Source organism: Carassius auratus, chromosome 16, assembly GCF_003368295.1.
Source record: "Carassius auratus strain Wakin chromosome 16, ASM336829v1, whole genome shotgun sequence".
Taxonomy (NCBI): Eukaryota; Metazoa; Chordata; class Actinopteri; order Cypriniformes; family Cyprinidae; genus Carassius; species Carassius auratus.
The window spans coordinates 25,930,591-25,944,596 of NC_039258.1; the positions used below are offsets into that span (position 1 = coordinate 25,930,591).

At 36.6% G+C, this 14,006-nt stretch overlaps 1 protein-coding gene across 2 annotated transcripts in view; it reads left to right on the forward strand.

The window, feature by feature from the left end:
- The first annotated feature begins 6,640 nt into the window (after positions 1-6,640).
- The window catches only part of LOC113116621 (atrial natriuretic peptide receptor 1), a 36,452-nt gene continuing 29,086 nt past the window's right edge, over positions 6,641-14,006 (forward strand). The window contains exons 1-2 of one of the 2 annotated variants that reach the window (XM_026284868.1): positions 6,641-6,729; positions 8,323-9,118. In XM_026284868.1, the coding sequence (XP_026140653.1) occupies positions 8,359-9,118 (760 nt within the window). In that variant the 5' untranslated portion in view covers positions 6,641-6,729; positions 8,323-8,358. Of the gene's footprint in view, positions 6,902-8,322; positions 9,119-14,006 lie in introns of both variants that reach the window. The other variant, XM_026284867.1, reaches the window with a different exon arrangement.

Genomic DNA, 14,006 nt, shown 5'->3' on the forward strand with positions numbered 1-14,006 from the left:
TAGAAATTGGAGCTTCATTTAAAAAGAGAATTTTGAGAAATGACAGATGAGTTCCCAGCAGGGGGTGCTAGATGTTTGTAGTTTCCCATAGTTTAAACATCCCAATAATATATGATTTAAGAAAATCGTCCCACAGAAAATAAATTGCAGTAGTTTAATTAGTATATCAGTAACTATTACATTGCTATGGTCCATTTCAATTCTGCCGGCTACATCATATTTTTTTCAGAATTGCATGAGTAACTGCAATTTATGAAATTCTAAAACCAAAAGATTACATTATGTATGACAATTATGCTATTATAGAAATTGATTAGTGAAGGATCTGCCTCCCTCACATTACCATCACCTCTGATAGAAGAGTCAGACTCTGAATATGAGGAGGTGACCCACTTCTTATTTTCTTTAATAAAATGAGAACACAACAGCCCCTGTATTTCATGCTTCCATAGGCATTTAATCTAAATGTATATGTAAAATAAAAGCCTCTCTCAGCCATTGCCCATCCCACTTGCTCCATCTTATCCCCCTGCAACATGTTTTTGGTGTTTCAAGCTGTTGGCTGAAACATTGCCTATTTGAAGTGCCAGACCACATTGTTACATATATCTGTCCTTGGCTGTTAAGGTGTGTTTAAGCATCCAGAAACACTATGTGGTCCGAATCCAATCTTCTTTGTCAAGCTATCTTCTTCATAGGACCAAGCTCACCCCAGGGAGGCTGTCGGTGTTCATTCAAGGAGTGAGTAAATGTTCTTTTGTGTGATTTATGCTGCTAACATAGAGAATTGGAGATTTGTTGTTTGTATACACACTCACGCTTATACAATATTAATTGTTTTCCTGAATTATTTACTACGTTTTATGTTCCTGCTCTGTTATAGAAGAGGAATCATGAGCTGTGAAATGTTTCAGATGGCAACAACATCTGAGCCTAAATGCCACTTGCTGTGCCATTTAAGACCCCATTTATCAATTCAGCCAGTTCTCAGTTGGAAACAGGTAAAAGCTATCATGTCAAGCCTTTATTGTGTGCTCTGACATACTGGGTTTTTTTTTCAGCCACCATCATGCATTGGTTCTTAACAGGAGCCAATTTGGCTAGTGAGCTGCCAGCCTTCTCTCTTCTTTCCTGATCTATTGTGTTTAGACTGTATTGTGCCCACTCTGAAGACTAGAGGAGGGTTGCCATGGCATTCCAGCCAACAGCACTTCATTCAGCAGGAGATGGTGTCCGAGATGAAAGTAGCATGGTAGAACGACGCTGGCTGTCTCACCTTTGGCCCCTGTTTGAATGCGGTGCAAGGTGTGTGAAGACAAAGAATGAGGAATAAGTTTACATGAGCAAGGGCATCACTTTTGCATGATTACCATAACTCACAAGTACCAGTATATAACCACCTGTTCGACACTGGTATTAATGGAACTGCTCCTGTATACTCTGAGCTTTGTGCTGAGTGTTTTATGAAGGTTTAAGACAGCTAAATAGAAAGTCTCATTAAAGTGTACTGACACAAAATAGAGAAAAAAGAGCTTCTTACACAACCACATATTTTTATTTTCAGACTTTCTGGATTAGAATAAAAAATGAATGATGTGGGACTGGTGTGATTCCCCCGCACCCCCCCACCCAAATGAGTATGAGTACACATCAGGATGATGATGTCGTCATGTCATTGCTTGGTTTATTGTCTTCAGTTTGCAACAACACTCTGACAAGTTAAACGTTCTCATATGGGGTCTGAAAGTCTGATTAGCCTGCTCAACATGACTGGTAGTTTAAGCTGTCGTGCTTGTAACACAATGCCCCTCTTTTTCAGTGTAACCGTTTCTATCATGCAGAACACACCAACAATCCTACCTTAAAACCTAACCTGCAAGATGACCAATTGGCAATACTGATGTGTAGCAAAAATCTAATAAGTGCAACGATTTCAATCCTTTATACAACAGTGATCATGTTTTCACTCATATTACAATAGTACATTTTTAGAAAATGCATGGATTTTGGTTTTCTGGTGGGGCTTTAAAAACATTTTCAAGGCCAAAATGGAAACGCATTGTGTGAGTACAAATGGTGTGAACCGCACATCTCAAGAAGTAGGTCAGTTTTTCAGAACGGCTGATAAAAGGAGTATCATTCATTAGCCTTTTGTCTGAGTGGGGCAGATCTGATTAGCAGACTAGGGTCCAGCATTTGCTAAACTATAATAGATATGTTTAGTTCCCACTAGTGCATGTAAAGCTCATTGTGTGTATTTATTGAAAATGTTTATACTTCTATATTTTTTCTTCTTGCAGTTCTATTTCAAAGTAACATGAGCACGTCCAGCTGCTGTCATTTCCTGCTGCTCACCAGAATGAGAAAGAGAGCGAAGATGGGAGCTGCTATGTATCCAGGAGCTTTCCTGCTTTAGGACCAGCAATGATTTCAGTTTAAGGTGTGTTTACACAATGGCAAAAAGCACAAGAGCAGCTCTATTATGTATGTGTGTTTGACACATTTGACAAGATCATTGTCGGTCCAATACTGCTTCCTGTCTGCTGTGTGCTAGACTGAACAAGCTCCCTGGTTTTTCTGTCTCATTTTCTGCTTCACTTAAATAAGGGAATAAATATAAAGGAATGAAATATGGAGATAGAGATAGACGATGGAAAGGGAAATGTTGGAAGAGAGAGGGAGGGAGATGCTATTGTGTTGCATCCTGTTTTGGTAATTCTATCCATCTGACCATCCCGGGGCTCTCTGAAGGGGGATGAAGGACAAATCTAGAACTGACTAAACACTGATCTGAGTTCAGCTTGGGTCTTTCTTTTTAAACATCTCCTGTTCCTAAAGCAGAGTTTCTTAACCGTTTTAATTTGTTTTTTTGGATCCTGACAGTCTCATCAGTAATGCTCAACATACCTTTTTATTGACCTCATCCAGAATTGTTTCTTTTTAAATATTGAAAATATTCTTCATAAATGTTCTAAAAGTATCTCTTAAACAACAAACAATTCTGTAGGTGAAACAGCACATGTATTCTCCTAAGAGTATCACTCAATTTATAAACTTTGAACCCATTATTGATTTATTTCCTTAAAAATAGGGATTCACAATATATCAATACCATATTAATTATCTGCCAAGTTTTATTTTTCTTCAATATTATTTATAATAAAGTGTTGGCTAGTTAGCAAAATTGTGCATGTGTGTTTCATCATTTTTTATTTCAAGTTTTTCAACAAAGCAAATCCTTGCAAAGCAGCTTTACAGAAAATTTTAGTTTCTACATTATATTTAGTAATAGCTTACCAATTGAATCTCAATTGATGTCCATATGGAAGAAATGTCAGATAAAAATCAGGTAATTAATGTCTGAATTTTGTGTAATTTCTAGTTACCAGGGGATTCCAATCCCTTGGCAGAAACAGACAAAGTAATAGAGAAAAATTCCAGTCTAGAGATCATGAATGCATGAACTAGCTTTTCTGCATCAGAAACAGGTAATGTTTCATAGATTGGCAATGTTTCTTAGATGGAAGAATGCTGTTTTTACAACATGGAAAATATGATTTTCAAAAGACAAGTTGCTGTCTGTTATTCAGTAGCACCCAATTTTGTTTTACTGTAGAGGAAATAACAGTACATCTGTCTAGATGCAAGTTGTAATCTATGAGATTCTGTGTACTGTTTTTTGGTCCAATAAGTAATATCTTGGTCTTATCCGAATTTTTAAAGAACATTATTGGTCATCCACTATTTAACATTTTTAATACACCCTGTTAGCTTCGATAATTTAGAAGTTTCATCTGGTCATGTTGAAATATACAGTTGAGTGTCAACAGCATAACAATGGAAACTTAAACCGTATTTTTCTAATAATATTAACAAGGGGCAAACATGTTGAAAATATCAGAGGGCCTAGGACAGATCCTTGTAGCACTCCATACTTTACTGAATTTAATTGAGATAATTCCCTGTAAAGACAAAGTGATAGCAATTGGAAAACTGTTCTATGATGGGGCCTGAAACTCTTCCAAAATGTAATATTTTTTTTGCAGGAAGCAGTACAATTGAGCAGAGACAACTTTTTCTAAATGTTTTGATATAAACAGAAGAATTGGTCTGTAATTTGCCAGTTGTGGTATCTAAATAAAAGGCTTAATAACCATCAGCTTTAATGGTTTTGGGACGGGACATAGAGAAAACGATGAGTCAATAATATTGAGAAGTGTTTCTTCTGCTACAGTTAACAACTCTTTCATTTTTTTGTGGGTACAGGATCTAATAAACATGTAGTTGGTTTAGATGCAGTGATACATTTTAGATCTTCCTGTCCAATAGTTTTAATGCACTGCAGGTTTTCTTTGGGTGCAATTAAAAAAGAATCTGCATAGATTACCTTTGCTGTAATCTGACAAGTTAAATTAATCTTTAAAAACAAATAATTTAACAAAATAATTGTATATTAATAACAATGTTAAATGTGGTCATCAGCAAATCTCAAAATGAATATCCATTTTTCACACTGAACATTTATAATGCTATACCCAAATGTACTTTTACATTATGGAAATGTAAATAACATCCTTTTATTTAATAAATGAATCCTTTTACATCAGTTTTTGTAGTAAACATTTGTTTTAAATTTATTTAGACAAAAAAATATAGATTTTTTGTATCAGCCATTTATTGGCTACTGGCCATAACATTAATCTGGTCATAACATTAATTATTTATCAACCATCATTTTAATTGTGAATTCCTGCTTAAAAAAGGAACCAAAAAAGCATAATATGAATCATAATTTTGTTTTATTAATATTATTATTTATTTAACAAAGCAAAGCATCACATACTTTCCAAATACTCCCTTGAATCTGCTGATCTTTGTACTTTTGTTTGGGAATCACTACCATAAACAATTATACACCCTGTAAATGTATTGCAACAACAAAAAAAGAGGTTATCTAATTCTAATTTCTATAGAATTACCCGTAATTAACATTGAGATCTGCGACATGCATATGACTATTGTTGGGACATTCCATTAAAAAACTGTTAATGGCTGACTTTGAATATAAATGTCAGAGTTGTGCAGAACTCAAGTTACAGAAACCAATGAGACACTATGCAGCTCCACAGAGACACAAACACTCAGCTGAAGAAGGTTAGCAGAGATTGACCTCAAAATGTGTGGAGAGTAGATAGAGCTTGTCCTGACCCATAGGGGCACATCTTGCTGGGCAGCTGGAAACTGCTCTGACCTGCCTCTCATAAGGGTCACAACAAATGACAGTGAAGTGATATCAGCTCACAAACGCATTTAAACCTATGTAACCTCACTGCTGTGGCCATATGGACCACCACTTTCAGCCCTGTACTTACTAAGACACAGTAAGGTCTACCTTTGTGAAACAACAAAAAATATTTCCACATTAATCCTGGAGAACTCTTTTAACACTTTACATTAAGGTTTGATTTGTTAACGTTAATGTAATACACTAGTGATCATGAAGCACCCCTGCATGATACATCGACAACAGCATTAATTTCTACATGCATTATGCTAATACATTCGTAACATTTCAGGTTGTGTAAATAAACATTAATGTATTATGAAAAATAGTCTATTTTTAAATCAATAGTCTTTAATTGTCGTTGAGAATTGAATCAAATTGTACTATATCATAATTAGGTACTGGTAAAATATCTACTATGTTTTAATGAAGTAGACAGTAGTGACATATCCAGGTCAGAAGTTTATAATAATTAAATTTATTTTTAAATTGTGTTTTATAAAGAATCTTTTGCTCACCAAGGATGCAATTATTTTATAAAAAATACAGTAAAACGGCAATATTGTGAAACAATTGTAATATGCAAATTTGGTGCTCAAGAAACATTTCTGATTATTAGCAATACTTCTATTCATTAAAGACACGTTATAATTGATCAAAAGGGATAGTAAAGACATGTAAAATGTTACAACAAATGTACCACAGTTTTCATTGAAATATTAAGAAGCAAAAACTTTTCAACATTTGAAAAAATAAGAACCATTATTAGCAATTGTCCACCAATAACAATTAAGCACAAGTTCAGTACCTGCTGAAAATTTTCTGAAATTACATTGTAAAATATTTGATTATAAAACAGATATATTTTATTGTAATAATGTTACACAATAGTGCTGTATTTTGCTGTTTTTTATTAAATAAATGCAGGCTTGGTGGACATATTTCTCTCAAAAACATTAAAAAGTCTTAATTATTTTTAACTGTCAAACACATGTTTTACTCTTTGTTTAATGTTTAGTTCACTTTTGAATAGTCACTAATAGAGAAAGAGTTCTTACTAACTAGCCAAACCTGGACCTCTTATTTCTTGTAGGTAATACTCAGCTATGGTTATTCAATATAGTAGAAGCTAATGGACTTTGATGCCATTGATTTCCTCTGATTTGAAATTAGAAGTGTGTTTACATTGTGGATTTTTTTTATAGCTGGGAACATTTGGAAGTACTTCTCTGACCAAAGGGTCAACCTTTACCTTACTTGGATAGAGAAGAGAGAATGCATTAAAACCCATCAGGGCTGATCTTCCCTCTCTCACTCCCTCCCTCTCTCTCTCTCTCTCTTCCTGCCGGCAGTAACTGCAGCTGAGAGGCATTCATACCCTCAGAACCCTGGAGCATGGCAGAGAATGCAGCTCGACACGGAGATGAGGTGGAGCTTTCTGTGAGGTAATGTGATTTGAGAAATTCACTGCTGCTCTTGGCACTCTGAATGACACACAGTCAGCCTGTGGGGATGAGTTTCACTGAGGCAGCGATGTGTTTTGTGCTGTGCTGAGTGGACTGTCACAGGATTGTATCAGCTCATGTTGAGGAGACCAAAAGACACCATGTATAAAAGGTACTTAAGAGAGTTTTCTGTTCTGCTTGTTTGGAAATTGATATGTAGTTAGTTTATTTTTTACTATGTGATTACATTTTAGATCAGTGCTTCTCCACTAGTTTTGTTTAAGGACTGTTTACACTGGACGTGACAAAACTGCATTTATTACATAGTTAAGTTGTGTTTTCTTATACTTTAGTTTCTTTTCAAAGATGAGCACATATCACTCAAGCTGTCCATGCTGGCATCTGACTAGATTTGGCTAGCTTTCTACCAAGTGACAGGTTCATTTCTGGCAAAACATCTTAGAGTCTGATGCACAACATTTAAAGAGATCAAAAAGCATGATTAAATGTGTATTTGTATTCTGTTATTTGCATTGTATTCTTCCCCCTCAGTGCTCCGTGTATTTCTCTTATTTTTTGCAACCCACCATTTGAGAGCAACTGATTTTCAAAGGAAATTCATTTTAATGTTTTCTACAGGCATGAGGTTTATTTATAGCTGTAATTGAATGTCTGTGAAGTATTTCTGTCATTTATCAAGTTTGTATTATTTTTATTTTGTGTATTTTTTGTATTAACTTTAGTTGCATGATATTAATATTTTTTTTATGAATATAAAACAGCATTTTTAGATTGTAACGTCTGGTAGCACTTTACAATAAGCTTCAATTTATTATTTTTAGTTGCATAAACTACCATGAACTAACATATGTTAATAGAACATTTATTGTTGTATAAATTAAAATGTGTAATAATGTTGGCACAACTCTATCTATGACTTGCTAGCAGCTAGCCAAATATGGACAGTTTGTGTATTATACATTCCTCTTTAAAAATTGACTAAAGTACACCCTCCCCCGCCACACACAATTATTTTTATTAAATTTTTCCCCCTCATAACCTGCGTTGTCTCTTCTCAATCATAACCAACCAGTGATGGTGACTGTTGTTCAAATTTTGAGCCTGCAATATAAAATGCTTTCTGTTCGATCTTTTGAAATGTGCAGGCGATAAGATAAATTCAGCCGGGAGTAAGTTCTTGAAGAAAAGACAATGAAACTACTTTGAACACAGAAGGTTTAATCTAGTTTTCTTCCTTTTTTTAATTCTGCGTGTATGCTATGGTTGGCTGTTGTGCAATTATATGTGAGTGAAAATGTGTTGTAAGGTTTGGATATATTTAAGAAAAAGTCTAAAGTACAAGACAAGGGTAATGAAATTTCTTCTCAGAAGTGAAAATAAGATTTGGTCATTTGGAAATATGCTATACTTTCACTGACCCAAGTATAGAATGAGTGCATTAGTCAAACAGCAAAATCTCCAAAAACCCTTTCCAAATACCTTTCTGTTTTCAATGTGTATTTGAAATGTGTCTAAAAATAACCCATTAATAGATTTACAATGGGATCTCATATGATCTCTTTCTGTGTTTAGTGTTCCTGATCAGTTGGAAGCTTGAGCGGCAGTGATATGAGTCTGTTGCTCTGGTTCGGTGGAGGCAGGTCGTTTCTGCTCCTATTGATCCTGCTGTGCTGTGGGACCCTGTCGATCTGGACCAAGACCAGCAGACACCAAGGGTCCCGCAGACCCGTGCACAACCACACCGATGACATCATACTGGCTGTCATACTCCCTCAGCATAATACGTCCTACCCCTGGGCATGGCCTCGTGTGGGACCTGCACTGGACCGTGCCATTGCTCGCATTAATGCTGACCCCACCCTTCTGCCCCGGCACCACGTCCGGCACATCTTCGCCAACAGCGAGAATGGGGAAGGTATTTGTTCAGAGTCCATTGCCCCCCTCATGGCCGTAGACCTGAAGTTCGAACACAACCCGTGGGCTTTCATAGGGCCCGGCTGTGACTACACTTCCTCCCCTGTTGGGCTGTTCACCGCTCATTGGGGCCTCCCCATGATCACGGCAGGGGCCCCTGCTGTAGCTTTCATGCAGATGGAGATGTACACCTCCATCACCAACACGGGCCCCACACATAAGAAACTAGGCGAGTATGCCCTCCACCTCTACAAGCATTTTGGGTGGCACCAGCACACCCTGCTGATGTTTAGTGATACCAAAATGGGAGAAAGGGCCTGCTACTTTGCCTTGGAGGGGCTTTACACAGAGATGCATGAGGACAACATCACCACCATGGACCTAGTATTCGAGGAGAACAAAGGGCCGGTTAACTATTCCGAGCTCATGCACAAGATCCAGGACGGTGGAAGAGGTGAGTGGCTTGTTTTTGTTGCTTTGCTAGAACAGTCTGCATCTCATTTGGCATCTGGCCTTGTGTTAATGCATGTCCAGTACTTCTAAGATCGGGACTTTAAAATCCACTTAGCCTCACTTAACACGTTGTCTCCATACCAGCTGACTCCTAGATATGACACTGAGGTCAGAAGTCAAATTTGGGATGCACAAATGAGGAAAACCTTTTATCATGAGGCCATTATAATAGCAGTGCCATAATGCTGAATTTCAAGTGCCCAAGAAGAGTCATACAGATGCTAGAGCAGAAAATAATTGCAAAATAGCAGAGAAAAGACAAAGACTTTCTTCTGTGGAAGAAAAAGTCAAAACTTATATGACTTCACCTTCTAAAAAATACAAAAGGAGATATTTTGAAGGATGTCTCAGTGTTTTTCAGTCCATATAATGAAAGTAAATAGGATCGAATGTTGATGTGTTAATTGTGTTTTCTAGGCATATGGGTTTGAAATGACATGAGGGTTATGAGATGCCAGAATTTTCATTTTTGCCTTTAAATGTTTACAGAAAATGTGTGTGTGTCTATGTAAGAAAATGAAAATTCTTGAGCACAAAACTTAAATGTCAATTTTTCAATATTTTGTTAGGATTGGACAATATTTGGCTAAGATACAACTATTTGAAAATCTGGAATCTGAGGGTGCAAAAAAAAGAAAAAAATCTAAATATGGAGAAAATTGCCTTTAAAGTAGTCCAAATGAAGTCCTTAGCAATGCATATTACTAAACAAAAATTAAGTTTTTATATATTTATGGTAGGAATTAGGAAATGTACAAAATATTGTACAGTACAGTATATATATTTGTTTAATTATTCATTTGTTTATTTGTAATAGTGTCAGTATATCAAATTGATGCTAGAAGCTTCTTCTACCACAAGGAACTGTAAGAGTGAGTTCAAAGGTCTCATTGAGTGACTGCATATTTTCCCCGAGCTTGATTTGTACTGCTCTCCATCATTAAGACTGAAATGCTGCAAGAGGTGCTGCTCAAGGCAAATTGGTTTAATTGCATGTGGACAAACTTTATAATAATTTAGTATAATATGCAAATTATGACTGACAAGGAGTGAAGGAGAAGGTCAGAGAAACAGGCAGTGTTTAGAGTATGAATATTTTTGTTGATTTTCTCAGCCATTATTGAACAACTTCTATTGGCGTAACTACTATATATAATTTTTTATCTTTTCTTTTATGAGCACCTCATCTCAAAATGTCAGAGTACTTGCACTGACAAGCAGCAGGAGATTCAGTTTTATAGGAACTATGTAGTGCATCACAAAATTTAGTTTGTTATTATCTCTGCAGTAAACTATTCCTTGGTGCTCTGACCTCGGGATCAGATTAATGCTTCTTCCGCAAAGGGGACCTTGGGAAACCTGTATCTAAAAGTTTTTAATGGGTAAAATGTGCTTTAAGCCTTTTTTCGAGTCCCATCGGGACATAAAAATGTCAACCAAACAACATTTATTAACAGAGGTCATAACCCCTGTGAGCATGCAAGAAATTTAGCACACATTATCTGATCTGTTGGCATTTCCTGCAAATACAGAGTTTGCATTCATTCAGTGAGTTTATTCAGTCTTTAATTCTAACTGGTAGATTTGAATGGTTCATCATTAGTCATTGGATGCTCTGTTGAGTCACTGAATGAACAGTTAGTAAGAAATGTAATGTGGTACTAACACATAAAAAGTCAAATGAATGAAGCAGCAGGAAGATGTCTTAGGTGGAGGCTGCATGTACTGTATGTCATAGAAGCTTTTCAAGACAGACTCCTATAAGCAAAGCACATCCGGATGTGTTTTCAGGAGATAGCATCAGCAATATCCCATTTTTACGATCACCCACAAAGTGAAAAATACAATCAACCTCATGATGTAAAACACTGCGCTCATAAAACACCAGCAGTAAAGTCCAACCAAATTTCTTTGCTCTCTCTGGAGGACAGACAAAAGCTTGGCCGATCGTAATGGGTCAGATTAGGGTCTGTGTCATAGAAGAAGTATTACATTTCAGTTCGTTTTGAGTACACTTAACAGTGTCATCTACTTGTACATTCTGTCGTCAGCCAGTATTATATGTTTATTAATTCATGGGATTGGCTGATGTTATTGTTGGATGGTTTTTCACTATTTATGTTTTGTGACGATTTGCCTTTTTGGATTCATTTTTTAAAAATTTGAAATTTTGCCATCATCTAATGCTCACTTAAAGATAATCTTAAAAAACGTAATAGTTTTATAGTATTTGGTGAATGTTATCTTTAGGAAGAATTAAAACAAATATTTGATTAGTTTTAATTTTTCATACTAAACATTCTAATGTTGTGATGCTTAAAGTCACAAATGATTTAGACAGAATACTAAAGAACTGGCCATCGGATGTCGACCACAATCTGAAAATAATGATCTGCCTGACATCAATGTGTCCTTAAATTAACTTTTGGGGACAGACGATCGATATAATATTTTTGCAGCAATGTTTTTGGGGTCTTTCTGACTGATTGACATGTTGGGATTACCTGTGGAGCCGTAACCTTTTCCGGAGATCTCAGAAGAGCTGAAATGCCCTTCCCCACCTCCTGCCTCTTTCCCCTCAACCCTATAAAAACATCCTCGCATCATCAGCAGCAGGAAGACAACACGTGGAGACGCACCACCTGCCATGAGAGTGGAATCTCTAATGTATTCCTGCTCTTGTGTTGGAGTTTTCCATGGGAGTGCTCTCTCGTTTGGAGATTCAGAATGCTTGTCTCTTGGACATTCAACTAACTAATTACGTAATTACAGCCATGGACGTCCATTTGGTGTTCGAATCCTGATTTATTTATTTATTTATTTTTGTTATTTTCCCACACCATTACACAAACCCAGCAACAAATGCACACTCATTCTTAACCTTTTAGACTCCTTCTCTCTCTGCAGTGCTGAAGTGATGTGCACTTAGCTGCTGCTTTGCTTCTGGATAAAATCTCCAGCACAGCAAGGTTGTTAATGGCCAGAAGTCAGCAGGTGCTTCAACATCAATCTCTCTCTCTCTCACACACACACACACACTTCAAAGCTCCTCTGTTGATGAGGACTGTGCTCCTCTGGTTTAATTTCTCCATGTACCCAATCACTTCAATCACACCTGATTCTGCACATGGTGGAAACCAGCATCAAAGAGGATCTCAAGAAGATTTGGGTTACAGGCCCCTGACCCAGATTTTGGAAGTCTTGAATTCTGATCAAGAACATACAGTTCTGAGTCCGGACAAACAGATCTGCATGAGCTCTTCATAAAAAGTTGAGCTCATATGGAATTTTTTTGATAATTCCTCTCCTGATAGAGTGGTAGCATCTCTAAATTGCCAATGTTTGTGACTAGAGCTTCTTGCCCTCTTGTCGCCATGGCTGCAGAGCACAAGAGCGTCCATGCTGAACTAAACTACCCACAAGGCCAAGCTCCGCTTCTCCCTGCTTTTCCATCCATCTGGATCAGCTTAAAAATTAATCTGAACTGAGGGGAAGCGAAGGATGTGAAGAAAACTACACAAATTTGTACAAGTGTTACATGCCCTTTTATAAACCCAGTACTGCTTCTCTGCTTACTGAAGGAATGTGCTGTATTTTGATATTTCAAGTCGATATCTCTCATCGTTTCTGACCTTTAGATGTAATGCAGAGTAACTGAACACCTCCAGACTTAAACCCAAACATTTCAAAAGCATCATTCACGGAGGAGAAAGCTTGTCTTTATATTGGCCTTGAATCTACCCCCTCTTGAACAGAATACTCAAGTCATAATGTCCTCTGCATGACAGCAGGACAGGTTCGTTTTATTAAAACAATGACCTCACATCCTCTAGAATGAGGTAATGTTAGGCAGGCCTCCCTTACATCACACAGATTCCTGCGCTAATAGAATTTGTAACCTTACACTGTCTTGTGTTAAACAGCATTAGAAGAGAAATGTGACCGAAATGAGTTTATTTTTACAATCAATGCCAGAACCTGTTTTTAGTGGCTTACTGTCAAAAATTAGGTTTATGTTAAGCAGACTTTCGTTCTAGGGAACATTTGATTGGACGAAAATCGGTGTAGTGTAAGATGAGCCAACAGTGTGTTTTTATTCTGTTTCAAGAAATAAATACTGAAAATTTGACATGTTTGTATTATAAATAGGGATGAGTGATATACCGGTAGACACGATTAACTGGAAAATTGTCAACAGGTAGAGATTTTGGACTCTCCTTTCTGTTGCGGTTACACGCTGACGTTAATGTAGCTGTACTGCATGGTCACGAATATTGTTTGCACATGCTTTTATGCATTGTGGTTTAAAACAAGTGATTTTAAGCCATTTAAATGCAATCAGCAGCAAAAGAGAACAAATTTTGCTATATGCATGCACTGACTGAGAGATGCTGTCAGAGAGGTGTGCGCACATGAAGACGGTGCTCATAGCTTTATAGGCCTTGAACTGTTAAATACACACACACATATGAAAACTGCAATAATTAAATATGTTTAATAACACAAGTCTATCTAATCCCATTTTATTAACAATGTCTTTGTTGCTGACCTTTGATGATTCAGTTCAACCATAATAATAAGCAAAAATGACATTAGATAAACTAAAAATTTTCTCCTGTGTTCTACTGCACAGACGTGTATTTACATTTCCTTCAGCCTGAGGTTTATTCATCACACATGAACGAAAGGGCTTTTACATTTGCTATAAAGAGAACTTCTTATATTAAAAACAATATTCTATATTTAAAAAGTACCGCGAAAGTAATGCAAAAGTAATGTAATGCATTACTTTCCATAAAAAAGTAATGTTATTAGTGGTCTGGTCTTTT